Source organism: Mirounga leonina, unplaced genomic scaffold (genome assembly GCF_011800145.1).
Source record: "Mirounga leonina isolate KUSES-001 unplaced genomic scaffold, KU_Mleo_1.0 Mir_197, whole genome shotgun sequence".
NCBI lineage: Eukaryota > Metazoa > Chordata > Mammalia > Carnivora > Phocidae > Mirounga > Mirounga leonina.
The window spans coordinates 1,942,272-1,969,322 of NW_023270494.1; the positions used below are offsets into that span (position 1 = coordinate 1,942,272).

The 27,051-nt window shown below is 49.9% G+C and overlaps 1 protein-coding gene across 1 annotated transcript in view; it reads right to left on the reverse strand.

Moving 5' to 3' along the window:
• The window catches only part of RPTOR (regulatory associated protein of MTOR complex 1), a 316,057-nt gene that overhangs the window by 136,632 nt on the left and 152,374 nt on the right, over nt 1–27,051 (reverse strand). The window contains exon 7 of the mRNA XM_035025828.1: nt 2,822–2,881. Within this exon, the coding sequence (XP_034881719.1) occupies nt 2,822–2,881 (60 nt within the window). The remainder of the gene's footprint in view (nt 1–2,821; nt 2,882–27,051) is intronic.

Genomic DNA, 27,051 nt, shown 5'->3' on the forward strand with positions numbered 1-27,051 from the left:
TCTTCAGGTCTTTTTCCATTTTTGAATTTTTTTTTTCTTTTTGCTTTGAGATATCTTTATATACTCTGGATACAAGTCCAGAGTCGGCTGGTTTGCAAATATTTTCCCCAAGTCTGCGGCTTGTCTCCTCACTGAGCAGTGTCTTTGAGAGAGTAAACATTTTAAACTTTGATGAAGTCCAATTTCATAATTTTTTTCTTTTGTGGGTCATGCTTCGGCTGTCAAGCTGCTGTGCACATTTTACATCTGAGAGAGTGACAGGACGGGAGCCGGCTGTCCTGACATGGTCCGGGTGAGGGGAGGCCTGCCTGTAGGAGGAGCAGAGACCCTGGAGGCCTGGCCGCCCCACCGGCCCTGCCGCGGTGCGAGATGCCGCCAGGAAGCACAGCCGAACTGAATGCCAGGCTTCTCTCCAGTACTATCAGGAGGCTTAACTAAATAACTGAAAAGATACATATTTTTCATTTATGTGATTTTTAGTAGCTCCTTTCACTCGGGAGAACTCAGAACATGTGGTGCTGTTGCTCCCGTGTGGCTCAGCGAACACGAGCAGAGTTCGGTTGGGAGGGATGGGGACGGGACAGGGCAGCACCCAGACACGGGGGCAGCGGCGGGGTTCACGCCCTGCCTGGTGGGGAGGGCCCACGAGGCTGCCCCACTCACAGGCAGGCGGGAAGTAGAACAAGACCTCTCTGGACAGGCCACCAGGCGCAACCTTGCCGTGATGGAATGTACCACTGCCACCCCCACACCGGGTAAGGCTGGAGAACTGGTCTGTACCGGGCAATGTGAGCATAGGTAATAGAGGGAAATGGGGCCCGAGAGCGCGTGCGCAGCGGACTGGCACGTGGAGCTGCCGGGTGGCTCTGCAGTCTCTGCGATCCCGACAAGGGACTCAAGCAAGCCGACTGGTTGACCAGACCTAAAGTTTCCTCCACATAATGTTTCTCCAGGCTCATGCTGTTTGCTTAGCATTTGTAAACCGTTTTCTGGGTCACTGCGCCTGGAGGTGAAACCAGCTTAGAGTCTGGAGGAGCGCCAGGAGGGCGAACGGAGGCGCCCTGAGCGAGCAGGCCGCCGGGAAAGCAGAGCCCGACCGGGACGCGGGCGTACGCGGAGCACCCCATCCCCCGTGTCGCCCAGCCCGTGTGTGTCACAGCGCGCCCCCCCGCTTCCTGACCACGAGTGTGCGCAGCAAGCAGAGACCACATAGCGCAGACAGGGAGGGGGCATGCGCCGAGCGGGCTCAAGGGCCGTCGCTACAGCTGGTCATCACTGGCTCGTGATCTGAGAACCCTGCAGCTCGTGTCAGCAGTCCCTGCTTCTGGCCACCGTGCCTGTCCCCGACCCACAGAGCACGTCTGGCTCCCTGCCTGCCGCCTCACCCTGGGGCTCCTGCTCCGGCGATTCCAGCTTGCCCACACCTCACCTGTCAGCACACCTCAACCCCACACCCCTGCCTGGCCGTGCCAACACAGGCCGGCGCCACCCAGTGTCGCACTGGTCCCTGCCACCGTACCCCACCTTGCTTGTGAACAAAGCCCCCTGAAGCAGACCAGACCCTGAAGCAGACCAAATTCCTTAGACACTTACTCAAAATTTGCAGAGTAATTATACTCAGTGAATTGTCTGCAAGTGCCCTATAGTTTCTTGAGTCTTTATTTTACAGGCACCCCATGTGTCTGTATTCTCATAGGAAAATTTAAAAGATGGAAAGAAACCCAAGTCAGTTAACACAGCTCCCCACCTGCGCTGTCCCACTCAGACTGAACAACGGACCCATCGTTTCGTGCCTGTTTCACCTGGACTCACACACGCAGAGTCACATGCGGTCTGAAAATACTCGTGGCAGCCTCCTTGTGTATCAGTCTCTGTCTGCTTTTCCCAATAACAGCACGCCGGGCAGACCGGAGCTTCCACAGAGCGCGCAACCCCGGCAGGACCCAACCCCTCTTGCCCGTAATGGTGGACGCTTAGGCATAACCCTCTTGTCTATTTCCCTGACACACAGGCAAGTCGTTTTCCAGGAGAGAAACCCAGAAGTATATTTGCTTTTCCTACCTGATTTAATTAAACCCAGGCCTTAGCTGTTCTCACCCACGATTTTGTGTATCAAGACTTAGAAAACTATTATCTTGTATGTTAATTCTAGAAGGAATGGTCTCCAGGGCAGAGGATTTAAGAACAGCTACCTAGATGAACCAGGATGAGTCATGGCAAGTCTCACGAACACACACACACACACACACGTGCACGCACACCCGCAACGCAGGTCAAGTCTAGAGCCACAGAGTAGTCTGGACCTAAGGAAGTCCACAACAGGAGGCAGCCAGGCCACCCATGACCTGGAAGGACGAGGAGAGGCCACATAACCACAATGCACCATGAAGGACACTGCTGGACTGGACTGGGGCATTTGCCCTGAGGCAGAACACAGAACAGGGGCGGGGGGCTTGCAGAATATTAACGGGAGAGTTGGGGGAAATCGGGTAGGCGCTAGGCCGTGACCCAGCTACTGCAGTCGGGGAGCAGAGACAACCTCTGTGTGCAGCCATACATTTTTGCTTTGACTTAGTGTTGGGAGTATTTGTCACTGTTCAAAAGTATTCAGCTTTTATTCTGTTCTTTTAATATGGCCGCACATGGAGACGCGTCCTACGCTGATCACCAGCACAAGTAGCAACACGGCCTTCGCCAGAGAAAAGTGCACACCCACACACAAGGGAAACATCCCCTTGCTGACCGGAAGTGCCCCCGAGAACGAACAGCAAAGAACCCCCCTCAGACCCCGAAAGCCGCACAGCTTAAAAATCTTACTTACTTTTCTATTAAATCCAGTGTGACCCCAGGCACCAGACTAACGCATTTCTGCATGCAAAACCTGCAGAGAAAGGAGAGAAAGTGAGTCACACTGAGGGGGCATTTAACGGGAAATACAACAGTCCCCCAGGGACGTGAGGGCCTACAGGTGGGGGCGGGGGTTTCTTAATCCTGGCAGCTTCGAGATTTATGAAGAAAACCGGACTGCCAGCCTGTCAGTGGAGGGACAGAAACCCGACACAGGGTCCCTGGGGAGGGGCCCAGTAAGACAGGAAAGGGAGCGTCTGCCCAAAGAATGGACACACTGGCTTCTCTTTCCTTTATTCCTTCTTAAGAAAGCAAGCTGGGGAGAGGGTCAGCAGGATGAGCGAGCATGAACGACTTCCAGGCACACAAAGAAAAATGTGGGAAGAAACACAGAACAGCGAATTCCGTTCTATCACTTGGTTACCATGCACCTAACCGCGTCACACTGAGACTGGACTGCAGCAGGTCACCCAGCCGGACAGCAAGTGCACTGCCGGGGGGCACGGAGCCGCCCTCTGCCTCCCGCCCGGGCTGCCAACACGCAGCAGGGACGAAGCAACCACAGCACTGAGTAAGAAAGCAACTCGCAGCTTTTACTTGGAGAAATGTGAAACGTGAGATTACGCTCCAGCCACCCAGCAAGCACATGGCAGGCATGAACACCTGCAGGAAACACCTCCGTGCATCACTAGCTGGACACGGGAAGTGGAGGAAGGCCGGAGAAGGCCAGCGGGCCCACGGGGAGGGACACGTACAAGCACCAGGCCACGTTCGGGGAGATAAGGCGTGACACGTGCGAGGTGGCCGGGTAGGAAGGGTGACAGAGAGACAGGAGGGATGACAGCTGTGAAGACAGGTGGCTCCCAAGGGTGGCCTCCAGGGTGGGGGGATGTGGAGCTGGCTGCCGGGACCCCTGGGCACCAAGCCGGTCAGGCGCACCCCCTCTGGAAGCCAGGCCTCACCCGCCACTCGCCCGCCAGCAGAAACGAAGTTATTTTCCTGGTCGTGGCTTCGGTAGTGGGGGCTCTCTTGTTCACAAACACAAGAAACAGGGATGGTCACACTTGCCTACGGAGGGAGCGGCCCCTCTCAGCGGGCACAGACGGCTCGTGGCCTCGGTGCTCCCTCCGGCCGGTAATTCCATGCCAAGCAAATCCTGTTTCCGCCACTTTCAGATGGCTCTGCTCTCCCCCCACCGACCGCCCCCCGCGGCACCAGGGCACATGCAGCACCCCTGGCGGGTTCAGGTGAATCAGAATCTCTCAGTGGATAAAGACGATCTTCAGTAAAGGCATTTTCCAGTCTAATTCTGGGTCCTACGCAAACGGTGCCACTTTGTCTTTTTATCTATAACGTACTTAACCACTGGCACTTCTGCATTCCAGTGATGACAGGATAATCTGTATCAGACTAGTCCTTTTATCAATAATAATAATCAGCTCTGGACAAAACAGAAAAAACAGCCATGTAAAAGCTCCAAGAAGCAAACGGACGCAGACAGAAACAGAAGTGGCCCTTACCCGAGCAACTCTGGGCCAGTCCGCCCCTACCCAGCGAGTCCTGCGGGCACGCCCAATCCACACAGCACGCAGGGCAGGACTCAACCGGAAAGCGGCCACCTCCCCGGCTGAGCGTCTCCTGCGTCCCCGGCTGAGCGCTGCCCGGCTCGCGCGCGGGCCGAGACTCCCGGGAGCCCCGCGGAGACAGTAACTGGGAGGCTGCAGTGAGCTGGTCACTACCTGCTCCCAGGGTGCGCACTGGCAGGGAGAGCCAGCCCACCCCATCAGGGGGCTCGATCACCCCGGCCCCCCGCTGACCAGGCTCCAGGGCTCAGAGCCCCACCCCAGCACTAAGAGCAAAGCCAGAGGACACCAGTGCTACCACCAAGCCGCCCGCAAGCGCAGAGCCAGATGCTCCGCGGACTTTCTTGTTGAAGCTCCCACAGCGGAGTCTCCTCTCTAAAATCAAGAAGAAAAACAGGTAATAAAAGCAGATCCAGAGTTGGCCAGATTTTATTTTTGATCTCGGCCCGCAGGATGCCAGCAGCACCCTGACCCCAGCTATGATGACCAAAGATGTCCCCCAGTGCTGCTGAATGTCCCCTCAGGAGCAGTATCACTACGGTCGAGAGATACAGCCCTACGCCAAACACCAGGTATCTCTCACATTTTCCAGAACAGTCTCTCTGCTTCCACTCCTGCCTGCCCTGCCTACCCCTCTACGCAGCAGCCAGGGCAAGCCTTTTGAGAGGTAATGTTACGAAAAATGTTGAAATAAGTCATTCCATCTGCCTAAAACCCTCCAGAGGCCTCCTGCCTCTCAGAACGAAATGCCAAGTCCTCACCTAGGCCTACCATGGAAGGCCCTGCAGGCCCTGACCACTGCTCTGACTTTACTTCCTCATGCTTACCCTTGCTCGCCCTGCTCCATTCACCCTGACACTTGCTGTCCCTCCAACACACCAAGCAGAGACTGCCTCAGGGCCTTTGCACTTGCTGTTCCCATGGCCGGCAGTATCCTTGCCCCAGAAAACTAGGATTTACTCCTTTATTTTATCTAGATTTCGACCTCCTCTACCAGCCTAAGGAAAACAACACTTCCATTGTCTATCCCCTCTGCTTTTTAACACTAGCATTTCTCACTCCCTAATGTTTTATCACATAGCTGTTTGTATCTCGTCTTTACCACGGAAGGTAAGTTCAGGGGGTAAAAGGACTTCTCTCATCTTGTTCATCACTACAACCCCAGTGCCTAGGATGGTGCCCGGCGCACAGTTCCATTACCTGATAAATAAGCTTAAGTGACTGAATACGGTATGAGATTGATGTTGTAGTTTTTATGGGTTTCTAATATTTCACCTATATTCTTGTTTTCCTGTCACTCTTGAAAGCAAGTAGCTTCAAGATTTTATGAAGAACAAGTTAATGTTTAAAAAAACCCAGCTCTGTAACCTCATAAACTATCATGTAACTGCTCGATGTTGTGTCTGAGAATGGAAAGACATTAAATATTTTCAGCTGTATTTTAAATTTTGTTTACTGTTTTCCTTCCCATACAAAACTTAAAATCTGTATTTAATAAAACCTATCACTGCCTTTATGGCTTTTTAATTGTTCCAGCTGGTCATTTTCCCAGTACTTTTGTGAGTTTTCCTTTTCACATCTGAGTCTTTGTTATGTTTGGAATTTATTTTATGTTAAGAGGGAGGGATTTAAAAACTTCAAATGGTGATAATGTGCCCCAAATTCTAATCCTGAGCAATTCATTCTTTTTCCAAATTATAATTCTGATACATACAGATTCTGTTTCTGGAACATCTCTATTCTTTTCCATTGGCATGAAAGTCCACACTCTCATTTCAACTGTACCTTCAAAATGCACTGGTAACTGGTAGGACAAGTCTTCTTTCACAGATCTTTTTTTTTTTTTAATTTTCATGGCCATTCTCAAACATTTGTTCTTCCAGTTGACTTTTAAAATCAGTTTGTCAATATTGTGTTGAATTTATGGTTTAATTTAGGGAGAATTTATAACCTTAATTTACTGGGTCTCACCATGGAATCATGTGGCCAAGTCCTCCTTTTATTCAATTTCCTTTCATTTCAATCAGTAAAGTTTTATGGGATTTTAATATCTATGCATGCAGTGCATTCTGAGCCAGCTCATGTTCCTGTCATTGTCTGTTACTGTTGCTGTTACAAATCAGATTCCTTTCCTTCCTAGTATCTACTTGCTGGCTATTTTTAATATATAGAAAAGGGAACATGTTTTAAACAATTATTGTGAAAAATACCATATGTGAAAAGCATAAAACGTGGATGTGAGCTTAAGCAATAATAAAGTCAGTACAACCAGTACCCAGATGAAGAAATGGTGCACCCACAGTCTCCATAGCCCCGTGGGCCCCAGGCGCCTGCCGTGCCCTCAGGACGCAGTGCTCACCCGCGGTGCTGTCCGCATGTGCGCTCGCTCAACAGCAGCCACTGCTGGTAGTTTTCCCATGTGTTTTAACTTTGTTTTTTGCAAAGCTGGTAGTTTTCCCATGTGTTTTTTTTTTGTTTTTGTTTTTGTTTTTAAAGATTTTATTTATTTATTTGACAGAGAAAGACACAGCGAGAGAGGGAACACAAACGGGGAGTGGGAGAGGGAGAAGCAGACTCCCTGCCAAGCAGGGAGCCCGACGCGGGACTCGATCCAGGGACTCCAGGATCATGACCTGAGCCGAAGGCAGTCGCTTAACCAACTGAGCCACCCAGGCACCCCTCCCATGTGTTTTAACTTTGTTTTCTGCAAAGCTGAGGTTCAGATCACACACAAATAATGCAACTTTGCCTTCTCCTTAGAAGATGTACATGTTCACATGTACACATCTAAATATGATACTGACTCACGTTTCCAGAACAATGTGCTGGAGGAACCAGAGTCCATCCACACCCTTCTCTGGGTTCTAATTGCACCGATGGAGACACAGAGTGATGCGAGCAGCTGGTGTGGAAGAGACTCTCTCACACAAAGCAAGTAGCTTCTATTTTTGTTACAAGTTTTTATTAAAATTCATTTTTAATTTTATCAAATAATGTTTTTCACCCATTAATATGACGAATCACGTTAACAGGCGGCCTAATGTTAAGTCGTCAAAGCCGTCCTGGAATGGCTCTCGTGACGGAAGTTCACTCTTCCCCTCCTGCACCGCAGGGTCCTAGTCGCTGACAGTTCATTCTGAACTCAACGGTAGCGGCTGTGTGTGTGTGTGCCTGCACACCTAGTGTGCAAGTGCGGGTATGTTATATGTGTGTGCCTCTGTGCATCTGCATGTGTGAGTCTGTGTGCATGCCCGTGTGCACACATGTGTAAGTGTGTACGTGCCTGTTGCTGTGTGCATGAGCCTGTGTGTGACTGTGCACGCAGGTACATGTGTATGCCTGTGTATGTCTGTGTTGCTGTGTGTGTACGTGTGTGTCTCTGTGTGTCTCTGTGTGCGCACATACCATGTGTCACGGCTGGTGCCCCCGCCACAGTAACTTCTGGAACGGGACACGGAAGCATGCCCGTGGTGAGTTGTGCTGTGTGCTCACATGCTGCTGTTACCATCTGCTCCCTTCTGTATTTCAAGAACAATTACCTGTATGTTGAATCTTCATTCTTCTATTTGTCACGCTTCTCATTTTTTATTGCTTTCCATTTCCTGCAACACCTATTTAACTGGTACCTGATTTTAAGGTCACTTAAATTTTAGAATTAAATTTTACTTCTTAAACCTTTTCCTTCCCTTTTCTAGTTCTCTTTTCAACTTGATGTGTTATTTTGTCATCTTAATATTTATCTTTTTGTTCCACAGAGATGATTTTTATATAATTTCATGGAAGGCACAAGGCACATGCTGCCTCCTCTGCCCAGAGACAGGACAGCTTCTGATTAGTCACAGGTCCCTTCTGGCCACAGCCGAGGCCATGCGGAAGAAGGGACACAGAGTGGGGGCGCTTCTTAGGAAGACCAAACACTGGACAGAGGGTGGGCACTTTTGGCTCCATGCAGGACCTCCACCCTCCGGGAGGCGGGGAGGGGGCTGGAGACTGAGCACCAGAAAAACTGTCGAAGCAGGAGATGGGAGAGCTTCCAAGTTCAGGACACCAGTGCTTCCTGGAGGGTGGTGCACCTCGGCCCTCCCCAACGAGCAGGAGCCCCGCTCCTCTAAAAGACGTGCCTCTTGGAGGTCTTGCTCTCAGCGCTCCGTGCTGCCCCACACGCGGCCTGCCCCTGGTCACAGCTGGGTGACAAAGGAAGGACCTGTGGAGCTCAGGCCCACGGCAGGCTGTTGTTCAAGTCTGATGTGCATTCTGGGTTCCGACCAGAGGTTGTGCTTGGCAGGAGAGATGGGCTGGGCACTGTCTTCACGGGCAGCACATGGCACCTCTCGGAGCCCCCGACTAGATGCCAGAGAGCTTTCATGTTCCGGACTGTTTGCTCCGAGGCCTTCAAAGCACCCTGCCAGAGATGGGGAGCTTTGAATATTCCCTTTTTAAAAGGAACTTGGGGGGACAGCTCAAAGGAGCAATAAACACACTTAAATCAAGCACATTCTTCCGCATTTCATTTTATCCAGCAGGTTTCAAAAAACAGAACCCCACATGAAACCAGTGTGTCCGCCACCTAGTATTTGTAACTAAATTAAAAATCTGCCATTTGGTATCATTAGGTCCTAATTTACTAACTTTAAATAGCTGCCCTTCTAAAGATACAGAGCAGCTTCCTCTCCTGAGGGGCGTCCAGGCTGGGAACGAGGACAAGACGCTATTTCAGGGCTGCCCTGCTTCTGAAGCAAGGCCGCTGAAAACAAAGCGGATTATTCCATCAATCAGAGGAGCATGACACCCCTTCATCTGAGCTTTCTGCCCTGCCAGTGAGCTGACCCCGACGGTCTCCTGGCTGCAGCCCTGGGGCCAGGCACTGGCGGGGGGGGGCCCCTGTACCCCCAGAAGTACCCGCCTGGTGTGCGAGCCTGGCCCGCCATCGGATGCAGCTTGCAAGGGACCAGTGTGAACTTTTCAAGGGTTCTGTCTTTTTAGTTTGTAAGAGATTCAAATGTCAAAACAATTGCGGTTAAAAGGAAAATGTCTTTAAAAAAATGCATAAATATTTAGGGGTAAATATCATAATGTCTGTAATTTACTAAAAATAGTCATAAACACAAAACAATGAAGCAAATAACAATTGTAAAATTTGTAAAATTGGGGTGATGACCACAGGCAGATTCATTTCATTATTCTCTCCACCGCTCTTCAGGATGGCTGGAAATTACCCGTAATAAAGAGTCAACAGAGGAAGAGACGGAGAGTCCGTACACACCTCCCGCACCGATGAGTCAACAGCAGGAGAACATTTCAGGGAAGATCTAATTGTTCAAAACCTTAGCACTGTATTTCCATTTCTGAAGACTGTCAAATGCCTAGGGAGGCCCCCGCCTCTCCCACCTCGGCTCACCCCTGTGCTCCTGAGCAGCTGGTTTGACCGGGAAGCCACTGACCGCACAAGGTTACAAAAGCAGAAAACCAAACTCCTTCCTAAAAAGCCAACCTTGTCCATGCAGGTGGCTCTCACAACCAACAACCAAAGGAAGGAGACAGAAGGCACACAACAAGCTTCAGTGGAACTCTCCCACACGGTCTGGAGCCCGTTCCCATAGGTGCCCCCTGACAAACTTAGAACCCAGCTCACTGGAGGCCTCTCCAGATTCCCCAGGCTCCTCGGCCTGGTTCAGATCTTACCTGAGAATCAAGAAAGACCACCACCCACCGCCAGAGATGGGAAGTGAGCAGACACCAACCCACCCAGAGGAAGCCGGCTGAGACAGGAAGGGGCCACCTCGGAGGACAGGCCCGGGGGCCCCACAAGAGCCCCGCTGCACAGCCGATTTAGGAGGCTTCTTCCTATGCCCTGGGGACCTGGCCAGCAATGCAGAGAGTGAGTGAAGGGACGCCGGCTGCGGCTGCGATCCCCTGGGAGCCCCAGCACTCGAGCATCAGGAGAACGTGGCACTGGGGGCCGAGAGGGAAGGTTTTCCACGAAATGCACCTGTTTGTGTTCATACACAGCAGCTGAGCCTTATTCATCTTTGTCTAGGATAAAGGGTGGCCTGTGGCAGATGCATAAAATTAAATGTAAGTAAACGTGAAGGGATTCTTTTCCATCCAAGAACCAGACATTTAAATTACAATCATCTACCATGTTTATTCTTAGCCTATTTCTTTCGGGCCCTCTGACGTGCTCTTTATGTATTAAGAAGCTATGCCCTTGACCCTGGTCTGTCCTCTGCATCCAAAAGTCACTCTTGGGACCGTCGGGGCATGTGTCCACAGCGCGGAGGAGGAACAGGCTGCTCCGCCTCGTAAGGACGGGAGGGCACCGCGCAGCACCAGGCTCCTTCCCACTTACCATCCCAGGGACAGCTTCCCAAGAGCTGACCCTGTTTAAACTCACAGCCTCTGCTACGCCGAGGCAAGCGGGGCTCACGAGCTTCACAGGTGGCTCTCGCATGGATCACTTTAGAGTCAGTCAGTCCCTATTACGGGGACTGAAATGATGTCACTGCAGAATTCTGAAATCGCTGCACGTCTGGTGGCCCCACGCCAGGCGTGGTCTACTCCTGACCAAGTGACAGAAGAAACCGGCTGGAAGGAATTTTAAACAGGACTGGAGACCAGGGCAGGATGCACACTACCTTAGCTCCTCCTGCAAGCGAGCCCAAAACAAGCCCTCCAGTGCGTGTCACAGAGGCCTGACCGAGGCCCATGCATCCGAATTTCCCTCTTCCCTAAACCGAAACGCCTGTCCCCGTAACGACCACTGGGGGCAGGTCAGAAGCCTGTCCCCTGGGCTGTCCAGGCCTGGGCAGCGCAGAGCCGCTCTCCAGATTTCTGCTGCAGACAAGGCTGCTCCACGTCTCATAGGGAACGCCAAACTTCCCAGGTGCTGCCGAGCTCCCAGCTGAGACTGCGCAGGGCAAAATTTACTCCTCAAATACCCACAGGTAGGAGCCTCTTTTGAGTAAGGCCCCTGTATTTTAAATCTGCCAAGTTCTTCCTATTAAAAAAATGTGAATACTTTCCAGCGGCACCAGGTTTAGCTCTGGGGAGGGGTGCACGGTGTGGGGACGAGGGAAAGCAGTTGTGGCTTCATGGAGGGAGCCCTGAGCTGACCAGCGGCGACATGACAACAAACTGCAGGGTTCTCCTCCAGCGGGCGCATACCTCCCACCTCCCCAGGGGCGCACACTGCTCCAGCAAGGACTACAGGACCGGGGCCACGACAGCACCACTTCCTCTGGGCTCCTGCGGCCCGCTCACCTGCTTGCCATTATCATCCCCATTCCTGGGGGAGAAGGCTGAGGTTCAGAAGGTCCTGAAATCACCCATCAGCTGGTTGGCTGACCGGAGCGCCTTCCTCCAGACCCACATGCAACGCGTGCCCACGTGGGCCAAGGCGACTGGACCCAAACTCAAAAATAGCACTCACGGATTCCTCATGTCCAACACATCACTTCAGACCCCATCAAGGAAAGCCAGAAAAACGAGGAAAGAGAAGGATGGTGGCATCTTGTGACAGAGGACCCTGGGCTGCACGAGGGAGGCCAATGGCCAGGCTGGGAGCTGCCAGGAGGGCCGATGGGGCCCGAGACTGCACAGAGGCAGCAGAACCAGGAAAGAAAGGGAAAGTGTGCCCATCCCGTTTGTCTTTGCCAAGAGCTGTGCAGGACACCACATCCCGAGTCCCTTCCCGGCCGGGATCCCAGCTGACACGGCAGCTGGTCAACAGCTGTGCACCAGGCTGCACACCATGGTCGACACAACTCCTCTGGACTGACAGCACAGCGGCTTTCGTGTCTGTATTTAAGGTGAATCCCCCAACACCACAGCTCTCCCCACGTGCTGCCCTCCACGCGGGCCTCCAGTTGTACTCGAGGAAAGCAGAATGCCCAGAATATGTTTCCAAACATTAACAGAACCAACGTGATTTTAATTTCTTGGGAGAGAAACATTTATCAATTAAGTGGACTGATAAGTACCAGCTATTTCAGCTGTTTTATGAACCGTGAGTCTCTGCCTATTAACTTAATAGAAGCAGATGGACATGACGGTAATGCTGCTGGGGATGTGGGTGGGTCAAGCCAGAGGCACGCGTCGCTTACACCAAACAGCGAGTTCTCTACAGCAGACAAGAGCCAGAGAGACGGCAGGCCGAGCCAAGGAAATGAAGTCCAGATGCCCCAGCTGCTTCTCCGCACTCGCGACCCTCAGAGCCACCTGGAAAACGTTCCGGGGGGCGACGGTGAGGAAGGGCGAGGGTGAGGAAGAGCACTGCTGAGAAACTGAGCTCATTCCTGGCATTCGGGTAGCAAACAAATGAGATCGTGCTGACCTTCTAATGACCATCTCTGCGTAAACTGTGTCCCTCAACAGGCTGATACGTAATCTGTCCTTGAGCTCCTTAACCAGGGAGGTGGCTTGGGAATTATACCGAGGGTGGTCGCTGTGTCACACTTGCTGATTTCACCTGTCGTGCTCCTGGTTCATGCTTTAGAGAGTGTTAGGTCAGTGGCCTGGGGACCTCACCCTCCAAACCTGCCCCACAGCTTCCAGGAACAGACGGACCCCACCATCAGGAAGGGGCAGCGTCTGAGCGCACAGGATTTCAAACTTCTGAAAATCCTGATTGCATCAGAACGCTCCCCCACCTTTTGCCACGCACGTACACGGAGGCACCGAGGAAGAATGAGCGAACACAGATGCTGCCCCTCCGACGAGTCTCCCTTCAGGGCAGCCAGAAAGCAAAGTGCGTGTCCGCTCACCACAAGACACAAGAGCGCCTGCTCTCCTGGTTGCAACGAGACACCAGACAAGCTGAGGACATCATGGTGTCCTGGGATCTAGCATCACTAACGTTTGTGCGTAATTTTGGTATTTTTATAGGAAAAAGTCTACATCCACGAATGGAATGCCAGTTCACTGCAGAACACACATGCAAACAAGACTTCAAGCTGCTCTGCTTGGTCCTGCACGGTCACTCGGGCTGTGGCCTGGGCAGGGGCTGGCTGGTGGTGGCCATGGGGACGAAACGTGTGTCCCCATATAAATCCATGGCCCTGCTTTGTCCTGAGGTACGAGAACGTGGCCCAAGCCACGGACAGCGGCCAGTACACGGTTGGAACACCGCAGTCTGGTCCTTGCTGAAGATGACGGAGAGCAGCGCGTCGACCCACCTCACGAACTGCACACACTTCAGGTTTGAGCTCATATTTGCCTCCTTCCCTCAAGTCCTAATCTTGAGCGAACATTCTCTTCATCGTTGGCAGTATGTGGAGAAAAACCAGCACAGCAACATTAAAACAGGAGAAAGGACACATTAAAAAGGTGTTATGTCTGTGATTTCTCTAACGGCTGCTTCCCAAAGAGCCGGGCAGGTCATGACCCCAGGAGGCACCAGGCACACAAGGGCCCCCGAATCTCCTGCTCCGGATGCCTGGGTCGCGCGGCCCACCTGGGAAGAATGTGCAGTTCTGGGAAGACCGTTCCCGTCATCCGAGGAAGGCTGATTTTCTGACACCAATTTTCACCTGCCAGTAGAAACAGGATCCTAATAGCGACTCCCTACAGAAATGGCAGAGAAGTGGCTGGCCCTGACATCCTGGGGCACGGAAAAAGTGTGACTGTGTGGTTTTAAAAGTACATTGGCAATTTGATTAATCCATAGAGAAAATACAGTTTTCAAAGTTGTTACATGATCATCGTACAAAAACTGCCACTGTTTATGGCACAAATGGCATCAGGTTCTGTCTTTTCCCAGGGTGGTAAACTGAACAATGAGTTAATATCTTAAGTTCCTACACAGTAAGCTACCCCCAGCCAGAGTATAGACCCAGCAAGGCCCTCCGCAGAAGAGAATTTACCTTTTCTTACACAGTTCCAAAGGCACTCCAGTGATGTGCTTGCCACGCCTGCAGGAGGTGCTCTCAGTGTAAAAACCAGACTCAGAGTCCAAGGTAAGCTTCTTTAGGACGTCACCACCCCACCCACAAAAATTAACTTAACATGGATCGAAGACCTAAATGTAACCCTTGGAAGGAAATACAGACATATACACCTTCACAACCTTGGAATATGACATCAAAAGTGAAAACAACAAGAGAAAAAAAGCAGGTAAGATGGAGAACTATCAAGAAAGTGGACAGATGACCCACAGAATGGGAGAAAATATCTGCAAGTATGATTTGCAAAACATATGTCTGATATGGGTCTAGGATCTAGAATATATAAAGAGCCCCTACAACTCAACAAGAAAAAGGACAACACAGTGAAGAAGCATGCACAAGATCTGGATAGATGCATAACAACACAGGATCTCAAGGACGCAGGACGTGGGAGCAACTGTGCACTGCTGGTGAGGACGTGAAGCTGGGCAGCTGCCGGGGAAAAGTCTGGCAGTCCGTCAGGGAGCCACCATGGGATCAGAATATCTGCACAAAGTAAAGAACACGTCCTCTCTGAAAATAAAAATAAGACTGCGTTGAAATGGCATTTCCACGTATGTGAGATTTGGGGCAGCATAAATTAGCCCAACATTTTGGTAAGAAGTTTGGCAACTGACATCACAGGCTCTTCACTTTGACCTACTGACCCCGTTTTCCCAGAAATTATTCTAAGAAACAGTCCAAAAGAGGCAAAAGCTTGGTGGTACACTGTAAGGATGAACGGGGAAAACACCTGCAAATACTTGAGTTTTACAGTAGCAGGGAAACGCTTTAAATAACATCATCTGTAAACGTGACGGAGTATTACATTTGAAAATAAAATACTGGCTAGCAATGTAGAATGGTAATCTGAAAACTTAAAAATAAAACACCAAATATGTATAACTGTAGTTAAGGGACATCAGGTGCACATATGGACAAGTCTAAAGGAATATAGAAAAATAAAAACAGTTAATTTGTGAGGTGGGTGGCATTTGGGGTGGTTTTTCTTCATCTCCTGCCTTTCACTGCATGCACTGTAACGCTGTCCCCACAGGAGACCACGAGGGAACAAGGGCCCATCCCAGCGCTCTCGCACTGACGCACATTTCTGGGCTGTGCGCTCTGAAGCGCAAACATGGGGGACAGTGCTGACTCCATCTCCAAACCCTGCGATCCTGCGCTCTCCAACGGGCAACGCTGAGCCGGACACTCTCAGGGTGAACACGAACGTGTTCTGCCCTGTTTCTGCTGCACTTGGGCTGCTCTCCACATTCTCGAGCTCACCCTGAAGAGGCAGAGAAGAAGACAGTGCCGGGCGCCAGATTGAAGTGAAGAAAACAGGAGACTAAGAACAGGCCGATGGGCATAGAAACAAGAAGGAATCTGAAAAACAGTGCAGGGAAAATGGCTGAAAACAGAAGGAAATAGGCTTGAGCCCAGGCGATTGTTTCCTCGTCTGCAGGGGACATTCCCCTGTGCCGGACCGGAGCCCGCAGCGGGGCCGCACGGTGTCCTGGCATGGCTGGGGGCGGGCCACAGGGCTCCACGGAGGGAGAGGCCCCGGCATGCCTATGGCAGATGGGCGCCTTGGGGGCGCACACGGCAAAAAGGCAGCGGGTGCTGGGTGAGCAAGTGTGAGGACGGGCCGAGTGACCCTGACAGAGAGGGATGGAGCACACAGGAGGGTTTGGTCAAGGAAATCTGAATCTGAAAGCGTGTGACCTAAGGACCTGCCAATTTCCCACAGCGGTGGGGAGAGGAAGGGTGTCCTGACGCCCTGCAGACACGACGTCTGAGTCCTCCTTGATTTCTCCGGGGTACCTTCATCCCCTGCCACCAAACACATGTCACACAGCTCCACAAGGACACACACAGTTCCGCCAGCTACCGGAAGGTCTGCAAGGTCCCCAAAGGAAAGCTGGTTCTCAGGTGAACTACAGAAGAGCGCCAATTACAATGACGCCGTGTAGCAACATCACCTCACACAATGAAGCAGGCAGGGGTGGGGGGCAGTGGCTAGAACACAGGGCTGGGGATCCGAGGATCTGTGTGTTCATTTAGCTCTGCTATAAACGAAGCTGTAAGCCCGGGCAGCCACATGCTGAGCACCTGGCTCCTTATCAGTAACACAGCCATGTTTATGCATCGTGCCGGCTTTGACTGGTCCTCGGGCTATTAGCGAAAACCAATGTGAAGCCATATGGAAAGCACTTCGTAGGTTACAGAGCATTCCGCAATTAACATTATAAAGTTCACACATTGCAGAAGCGCTCAGCCGCGGTCTCACTTGTCCTCTCCATGACAAGGGAAGGAGAATATGGTCACCAAACATCGGTCTTTCAGAACAGTGAGAATCACGGACATGCACTTACAAACAGGGACGGACGGGACCAGAACGGTCTTCAGCGTCCCAGAGCCCCTGGTTTCTTAGGATATCCTGGCGTCCTACAACACCAGCAGGATAAAGCCCTACTAAAACAGGTGTTTCCAATAAACACAACATTCCCATGCTCCTGTGAGCGGACAGGCAGAAGAACACGGGGCACGGGTCAGACCCGCCCTGAAGAAGAGCCCGCGTACCCGCTCAGGGCTGGCCGTGTTGCTGGCCGTGCCACTGGCCCGTGTGGCAGGAGGGAACCGCTATCCCAACAGCCCCGCCTTCCGCGCGGCTGCCTGGAGGGGCCTGGCGAAGTCACACGGCCCGCAGACGGGACCCGGCATGACAGCACACAGGATGGGCAGCGCCCGTCTTCCAGGAAGCACAACTTCCTGGCAGCCCCACGGTGACAACAGGTCCCCGACGGGCGGCACATACGTCCTCCCCGTTTGCTCGCAGCACCCGCGAGAAGGGTGGCCTGTGCTGGGGAAGCGAGGCCAAGTGGGCAGCAGCCGGCCCAGCACAGGGGCAGCGCAAGCTCTGTGGGCAGAGCAGACTCCTGGCCAGGCCCCGGTTACCGTTCCAGTAACACCCTCGCTGTCCAGAGGGCCCCGGGGGCAGGCTTTGGCCAAAGCACAGGCAGAAATCAAAATAAAGGGAGGCCCTTTCCAGCAAGCTTCAAGATCAACAATTGGCCAGGGAGTGAGAAAGAACAAGAAAAACTGACCCATAAAAAGAAGAGATATTTGAAATGACTGCTTCTCCTGCATTCACAGAAACACCGTGTTGACAACCAGCCCACATGTGAAACCCCACGCCAGGAGACACTACTCACCGCGGCATGACTGAGTTGCCACTACGGCACGCCAGCCCACCGCGCGCACCCTCCCGTGGCCCGCAGAGGGCCAGGCGGCAGAGGGGGTGAGGGCTCCCCTGCCGGCCACCGCCCCGCCTCCCGCACTCGCTGGGCCACCTCCTCCTGCCCCAGCCCCTGGGATCGGGGCTTTCTACCAAAAAGACTCTCCCAGGCAGTGTGATTTCAAGACCTGCATTTCTGAGGCCCCTGAAGGGTGATCAGGGCGAGCAGGACAGGAATAAAGAACACGTGTCCTCAGCGCGTCCTGGGCCCCGACAGCGGCTCTGCCATGGGTCAGCGTGCCAGTGTGGGGGGTTTACCTTGTCCACCCCTGGTTGTTCTCATGCCCCAGACGAGGATGACACACGCGTGTCCTGTCCCTCCACCCTTGTCTTCTGTCCCTTCTACTTAGTTTCTGGGCGCGTGGGGGGGGACATGGGGAGCACATGGAAATGAAAGGACTAGAGCCAGCTGACGAGGGCGCATCTTCGTGCTTGATACCGCGTATAGGACCCCAAACCACCCAAAGCCCCGTCCGGTGCTCATCCCGTAAAGGAAGGATGTGACTACGCCCACATGCCCAACGTTCCCCCGCGGGCTCCATGTGTCTGACACCAGTTGTGCACGGGACTGACCAGAGAGGCTGTGCTCACGAGGGGCGGTGTGTCATCCTCAAACAACAGTGGGGGAGACAAAAATACCTAAACCCCTCATGTTATAATTAATTTTAGCAACAACTCAGATTTGCAGCAGAACGTCTACTAGTAAATAGTGGGTCGGTGTGAGGACAGAAAGGGACATCAGGGCAGGGTGTACTTGAAGGCACGGCCTCCTGGCCTTGGCCGCAGGGCAGCTCTGTTCAGCCCATGGGGACAAGCCAGCCCCACGGGGGCTCCATCAGGCTGTCTGTGGCTGGGGAAGGTGGACCCTGCGGCCTTGACTGCCAACCTCTCTGGGAGCTTCCACAGGAAACTTAGCGTTGCCACCTCATCCCAGGGCCCAGAACCAGCCTCGTGGCCCTTACTGTTCCCCGACCCTCCTGAGCATGCCGCCTGGCCCTCGGGGCTTCCTAATCCCCACTGGACCCTCTCCCACCTCGACGTGCTCTCCCATGCACCCCTCCACCTTCCCTGCCTTCTGTCCCCTGGATCTCGGGTTCTCTCCCAGCCCAATTTGGCCCAGAAGCTCCTTAACCCTTCCAACCACACCATCCCCCAAATCCACAACGTTCTCCTCTGACAGACCATCACCCACACAGCGACCCCAACACCTGGGTTTTGTTTGTTCTGGTTCTTAACTCTACTTGTGCATCACCACCAGGAAGTGTGTGACTTGGCCGAGCGGCTTCCCAGTGCCGGCGGACCCTCACTGCCGCCCAGCCCCACCCCGAGGGCCCCACGCCCACCTCAGCAGAGCGCCTGCTTCCCAGGCCAGCGCCAGGGCCCCACAGAGCTGCCCCCGCATCCATCCAGGCTTGCTATGCCCTCTGAGGAAGGCACATGCCCGGCTCCCAAGGCCCTAAAGCTGTGTGCTAATGCACGCCCCTACAAGATAGCCACCTGCCCCCTACAAGTGCATCCAAAACAGCGAACAAACCTCACAACCCCTTCCTTCAATCTCACGTCTGCTCTCCCCCATTTCTACTTGACTTCCGTTAAAGCAGCCTTGTCCGGTCTCAAGTCGACCTGCTGCATTCTGACGGCGGTTCCAACAGCCCCTCTAGGACCAGCACAGCTGACCGGTGACTCCCTGTCAAGCGCAGTGGCCTCTTGGGCCCTTGGGCCGTGGGGCCCGCTCACCCCTGGTCTCGGACGGCTCCTCCTCCCTGCCTGCAGGATGTGATCCCACCCTCTTCTCCACTCCTGTTCTCCCTGCTGGTCATCCCAGCCCGTCTACACCGTGGTACTGAATCCAGCTGAACCCCCACCCCCCGACAGAAACCTCCCCTTCCTCCCATCATACTCACCTGCACAGCCTCTCGTGCCCAAAACAGAAAACTCCCATGACCCACAGATGATCTTTGGATGACCCAGCACCCTCCCTGTCCCTCCTGCAGACTTAGCTAAGAGCTGCAGCCAAGGCCTCGCCCTACCTCCTCCGAGGCGCACAGACCTCCCCTGTCTAATGCCCCATCCCACCCAAGCCCATTTGTACAATGCGGCTGTTCCCTAGCTGTGTGCTTCTAAGGAGAGGAGGGCATCAGAACGACTGGGAAAGCCTTAGCAGTTACACCTGCAAACTCTGTGCCCTCCACTGACTGTGGGTGGGGCTGCGGAGGGCCAGCTGGGAGCCCACTCGGGTCATGGCCACTCTGAGTCGTGTCCACACTGCGGGGGCTGCCCTGTGCCCAAGCACCCATGCACATTCCCAGCAGGGTCTGGGCCCTGCTCCTGTGGATGTACGTGCTTGTCTTCTGAGTCAGGCCGCACGTTCCTGGCTCTGGAGACCAGACCACCACCGCATCTGTCATCGCAGAGCAGATGCCTCCAGAACAAGACCCGCTCCTGAGCTTCGTGTTCGTGGACCTCACCCTCTTTCTTAGTTCATAGTCACCATCCCTTCCCTCAGACTTCAGGGGCTCTGCCACGCTGGCCTGTTCCCCATCACCCAAACATGGGTTCGAGCCTACGACCCGCACAGGATCGTCTGCTCAGAACGCTGTGTCCACCTTCTCACTGAGTGGTGGGACTTTACTCATCCCTGCAGGTTTGGAAATGACAACACCCAGCAGACAATGCTGCCTGCCTCTGAGGCACGCAGAAGGAAGCGGGTTGCTGTCCTCTCTGTTCCAGGAACAGCCTGGTAAGGGTGTGTGTCTCCCTAGAGGACAGGGACTCCGTCTCACAAATCGTTATAATGCAAGTCCTTCTAAGGCTACCTGGAACAGAACAGGCGTTCCAAAGAAGCTGTTATTACAACCACAGAATAAGCAAACATCAGGCTGTTCCAACGACCGGCTGACAGCACCAAACACCTCACAGTGACTTGACACGGCCTCTGCCTCTGGTTTAAACGGTTCCACATCAAGATGTAAACATTAGGGGCACAAATGGCAGGAGCAAGAAGACCAAAAAGGCTGACATCCCGTGGTGGCAGTGACACCACCTGTAAACAACGTGGGCCACCACACTGCTATGTGCATGGGCTGCACAGGGTCATGTGACTCTGGAATTCAAAAGAAGCTGCATTCAGGAGGGGCCATCAGTCCTGTCTTAGCACAAAAAAAAAAAAAGAAAAAAAGAAAAAAGAGAAAGAAATGGTTTTCAAAGTAAACCAGTCAAATGATTGATGTTTCGTGTCTGTAAGGGTCATGAATGTCCACTATAAAATACGCAGCTGTGCATGTTAACGCTTTTGGAAGCAATGTGGCTTCGTATTACCGATTACACATGGAGGCGTGTGCATACTTAGGCACACAAATCAGATAAGAAGTCAAAGCACCAATAAAATGCCCAGAAGTTGAGTAAGAAGATACACAAAGGCAAATAAATAGTTAACAAGTCATTGTTTTATCAAACGTGATGTAATTCAGTTGCTCTGCAAGTAGGATTTCAAAAAGGGATTAAAACTAATTTGGAACATGGTGATGATGGTATCCAAACTTCAGAGGACAAATGGCTTTCTTCCCTTTGGCCAAGGACAACCAGGAGGACTGGGAGGGGTGGGGAGTGGGGCTGGCAGGGGCAGACGTTATTTTATGAGTATCATTTCAGCCAACGTTGATGTCCTGGAATTCTGTTCATAACTCAGTGGCTGTGAGAGTCCCACCGTGAGTGAACTGCACATCATCTTTATTCTCTTCTGAACATTCCTGTTATGTTAAAAACATATTCTGTTCATGCCTGTTACCCTGCGTCTTCCATCCACACTACATACTGATGCATTCAAACTCTCACAAGATTCTTAGATTCACTAAACTGCCGGCAAGATCCCGTCTGAGATAATGCGATCCCTGGGTCTCTTGTTAGATAAACACTGGAGAAGAGAGGATGAGAGCCAACAGTAAATTACTACAAGTTAAATAAGCTCCAACATGAACCAGTATTAAAAAGGCAAACTGCCCTTAAAAAAAGTTTTTATTTAAGAAAATACTTTTCTTAGGGAAATACGCTGATTTTCCAAAGGCCCCATGTGCCTGAAATTTGGTCTAATAGGTCATCTAGGCAGTAACTCCATAAACATTATTTTAGCTTTTAGCATTATTGCTGATGCTGAGCCTTGGGGCAGCACTTTAATATGGTCAGCTGATACTTAAGAGAAACAAAAGGAGACATGATTTTAAAGTGCAGGCATTTCACAAAGGGCCGTCCACCCAGTGTGTGACATGTGTGACCCCATGCTGTTATGAACAGCTGGTTCCTTTTTATTGGTAAGAGGTCATTTGTTGTGTGGACGGAGCACAGTTTGATTATCTGTTCACCTGCTGATGGACATCTGGGTTGTTTCAGGTTTGGGATATCATCAACAGAGCTGCTAGGAACATTCACGTGCACATCTTTCTGTGGACAGAGGTTTTCTTCCCTCAGGTAAATACATAGGCGTGGAATTGACAGGCCGTGTTTAACATCCCTAGAAATGGCCAGACCGATCTCTGAAATGGCTGTACTACTTTGCGTTCCCGTTGGCAATGTACGAGAAGCTTCGGATGGCCCACATTCTCCACAACACACTGCACACCTTTCACGTGTCTATCAGCCATGTACGTGTCTTCTTTGTAAAGCATCTATTCTAATCATTTGGCCATTTATTTAAAATTTGGGCTGTCTTCTTGACTTTTCAAAGGTCTTTCTATATTCTCTGTACAGGTCTTTGTCAGACACGCATATTGTAAATCTTTCCAATGAGGTGTCTTAACCGTGTCTATGAAACAGCAGAAATTTTTAATTTTGATGAACTTCAACTGATCCATGTTTTTAATGGTTTGTGTTATTTGGGTCATGTCTAAAAAATTATCAACAATTTCTCTTATGTTTTCATCTACAAGTTTTAATTTGTATAAGGTCAGAAGTTAATTTTTCTATAGAGTATAAAATAAGGGTGAGGGTTTTTGTTTCTCTTGAATGAACAGCCAACAGCATTTGTTAAAAAGACTGTCTTTCTCCATCAGATTACCTTGGTACCTCTGTCCAAAATCAATTGGGCATACACGTGTGGGTCTACATCTGCATTCTGTATTCCATTCCACGGATTTCTATGGCTGTCCTCATGCCAATACTACAAGGTGTGATTACTACAACTTTATGTTAAATCTTGAAATAAACCAATGTGCCTCTTTTTCGAAATTGTTTTGGCTAACACCCTTTACATTTCTATATAGAATTTAAAATCAACTTGTCAATTTCTTTTAAAAAATGGGATTAAAAAATAGGATTCTGACTTGGATTGAACTGGATCTATAGATCAAGTTGGGGAGATTTAAAATACTGAGTGTTTCACTCCCTAAGTACAGTGTACTTCTCTGCGTATGTGCATCTTTTTCCGTGATTTTCTGTATGTCGTGTGCACAGGTCTGGCGCATATTTTCTTACATTCATCCCAAGTTTTCAGAATCTTGATGCCACAGCAAATCATATTTTTAAATTTCAATTTCCAACTGTCATTACCATATAGAAATGGAACTGACGTGGGGGTATCGATCTCATACCTTAGAACCTTGCTACAATAAATTACTAGTTCCATAAACGTTTTTGTAGACTTCTCATGATTTTCTATGTAGACAACCATGTTGTCCGTGAATAAGCAGTTTTATTTCTTTGCCAGTCTGCACGCCCTTTTATTTTCTTCTAGTTTTACTGCACCAACAAGAACTTCTGGTACAATACTGAACAGTAATGGTGAGAGTGAACATTTTAGTCTTGTTTCCAACCTTCCGGGGAAAACGCTTAGCCTTTCACCATTAACTACAATGTTAGCTACAGGCTTTTCCTACATGCCTTGTAGGAGCTTGGGAATGTTCACTTCCATTCCTAGTTTCTGAATTCTTTTGTCATGAATGGGTGTCAAATTCTGTCAAATGTTTTTTATGCATCTATTGAGATGATCATATGGTTTTTCTCTTTTATTCTGGAAAAGGAGAGTGAATACATTCATAATACTGAGTACATTATAATGAATTGAGTGTATTGATTTGTACCTGTTAAACAAACCTTCCATTCCTAAGATAAACCTTGCTTGATTCTAACACTGTATTCTTTCTATATATTCCCAGACTTCATTTGCTAATATTTTGTTAAGGATTTTTATATCCGTGTTAATGAGGAATCCTGGTCTGTGCGTTCTTTTTTTTCCCCACTGGCACAGTCTTTGTCTGACTTTGATGTTCGGGAAAGTTAGCCTCCGGAATGGGATAGAAAATGATCCCCCTTCCTCTATTTTCTGAAAGAGTTTGTGTAACATCTGAGAATTCATTAATAACAATATCTGGGCCTGGAGTTTTCTTTGTGAGGCTTTTAACTGTAATTCAGTTTTTTTATGATATAAACTCTCCAGATTTTCTTTTTCCTCTTGTGCCAGATTTGGTAATTTGTGTCTTTCACAGAATTCACCCATTTCATCTAAGATGTACAATTTATTGGAATAAAGTCCTTTATACTTAAAAGGATTCCCTTATAACCCTTTTAATACTTGTGGGGTCTGTAGTGATGCCCCTGTTTTTACTTCTGATATAGGTAATCTGTGTCTCCTTTCTGGTTTTGACCATGCCAAAGAGAATTTAAACAATTTTATTGAACTTTTCAAAAATTAACATCTAGTTTCATGGGTTTCTAGATTTTTCTGGTGCATTTTCTGTTTATTTTTGCCTTTTTAAAAAAAATTTCTTTTCTTCTATTTATAGTTTAATGTGTTTTTCTTTTTCAGTTCTTATAAAGACCATATAATTTAGATTTTTCAAATTAAAATCTATAAATATGATTATGATTTTGAGATCAGTTATGTGCGTGTGTATATATATATAAACCTCGTTCACCAATTCTACCTGATATTTTACCCATGATGCCCTAGCGCTGAGGCTTCGGTTAGTTTATCTCACAAACAGTGCGATGAGAAGGGTCATAGTGGGGTGTTCCTTCTCTTTGGCTTTTCTCCAGTCCAGGGTTAAAGTTTCAGCCCTCTCTTCTCTGCTGAGTCATCACGACTGTCCTGACTTGTTCTTCAATTTGGCTGAAATGTTACCATCACGGTAATAAGAGCAGCTAGCATGTACTGGGCATCATCAGTGCCACCGCATGTACTGGGCATCATCAGTGCCACCGCACAAATCAATTCATTCAGCCCGTACGGTGAGCCTGGAGGGCAGGGGGCATCTCTGGTCCTGCCTTCAGAACGACGACAGGAGGCTGCACGGCTAGAAATGGTAGAGCCAGGATTAAAACCCGAGTGGACGCCTGACACTGGTGCGGATTCTGCCTGCCCGTCTGGGGACTCCCTCTCTCCTTCGCCTCTCTCGCTGGTGAACATGAGGGCAAGACTTCCCATGTGGACAAATCTACATTAATCCTGTGTCATTTACATTTAAACTCCTTGAAATTCTTCAACTTAATTGAAAGGAAGGAAACAAGTTTCTTGACCTCTATTCAATCCAAAATAATGTCTATCATTTTCTTTAATAAACAATACGATTCCATGCTACACAGTACAATAAGGCATCAATTTCTTTTATAGCAAGTCCCACTGCAAATTAAGTAGCACTGAGTTATAATTTTCAGTAGCACACAAATATACCCATGATAAATTTAAAATGGCATTCTGCCACCAATCCAAGAAGTAGAAAAAGCCAAGAAAACATATAGTTTAGACCCTTATACTACACTGATACACATGGTGAGCAAGGTAATCACTTCTTTAGGGAACAATGTACTTGCTCATTTCAGAATTACTGAAATTGCCTGTTTCTGAAAACAAGAAAGACTAAAGCAAAACATGAAGAGAAAATCAGAGAACAACATTTTCCAACAACTACTTCATCATTAAGTAAGATTCATAAATACGCTTACCACCAGATACGAACACACACACGTCTCGTACGTAGAAAGCAAGACTATCGTATGTGTATAAAGCGTACAGTATTCACAACTGCAGCTGGCTGTACTGAGTGCAGTGTCGCTACAAGCCATCCTCTTATTTACATCCGGAGAAGGAAGGAGGAAGGAAGGAAGGACGGACGGGGAAGGAGGCCTGTTTTTAGGTTATTTCCTGACCAGTAGATGAGTGCAGCAGTCGTCTGCAGGTAAGATCCTGGTTCCATTTTCTAAAGTACAAGTTGGCAAGGTAGGACCCACTGCCTGTTTTCACAAATAAAGTTTTATTGCAACAGAGCCCCACTCATCTGCGTACATACTGCCTATGGCTCTCCCATGCTGCATCAGCGCAGTTGGGACCCTCGGGCCCATGGAGCCTAAACAACTTACTATCTGGCCCTTTACAGAAGAAGTTGGCAGACCCCCATCCTAGAGTTTCTCTGAGCTCTTCTATCTTTATTTACTGGAATTCTAAATCCTAAAGTCCTAGGCTTCGGTTAAAATAAAACACAAAACATCAATGCAGTGAGATCTTATGCAATCATTACAAATGATGTTTCCTAAGAGTTGCCTAATCGTCTAGGATAAATTTATTTTAACACTAAAGATTAAGTAAAAGTAACTACAAATGCAGTCTCATTACATCAATGCAGAAATGTACGTGCATAGAGAAAAAGACTGACAGGCAATACACCAAAAAGTTAATACTGATTGTGTTAAAGATGATAAAATCTTGAATAATCTTTTCTTCTACTTGCTTTGTAGTTAATTTCTACAAAGAATGCATATTCTACTTGAAGTTGGAAAATAGTGACTTTTTTTTTTTAAGATTTTATTTATTTGACAGAGAAAGACACAGTGAGAGAGGGAACTCAAGCAGGGGGAGTGGCAGAGGGAGAAGCAGGCTTCCTGCGGGGCAGGGAGCCCGATGTGGGGCTCGATCCCAGGACCCCAGGATCATGACCTGAAGCCGAAGACAGATGCGTCACGACTGAGCCACCCAGGCACCCGGGAAATAGTGACTTTTTACATGAAAAAACAAAACTTTAGCCCTAACAATATAAATGAGTTCTACCTACTAAACTTTTCCTTTCTCCATTTAAAAAAAGCTCGTGGTTTTCAACTCAGCTGTTATAGACAAGCACCCATTTCACTCGACGAGGCTTCCAACGATTATGGTTTATCTCCATCATAAGGACAGTTCTGTTCAAGCTAATTTCAACTCCTCGGTGTGGCACGGAGTGGTTCACTGTAAGAGATCCTCCCACCTGGAACAGCGCCTTGTTCCAGGCAGTGGTCATCTGATGACCGTCCCCTGCAGCTGTGACCTACTGATTCCAACATCCATCTGATGGTGGCCCTGTGAGTTTGAGTTATCACACTGCTTCCTACTAAACGCTTACTTTTACAAGTTTTATTCATATCCTAACTCCAAAAAGGATCTCAG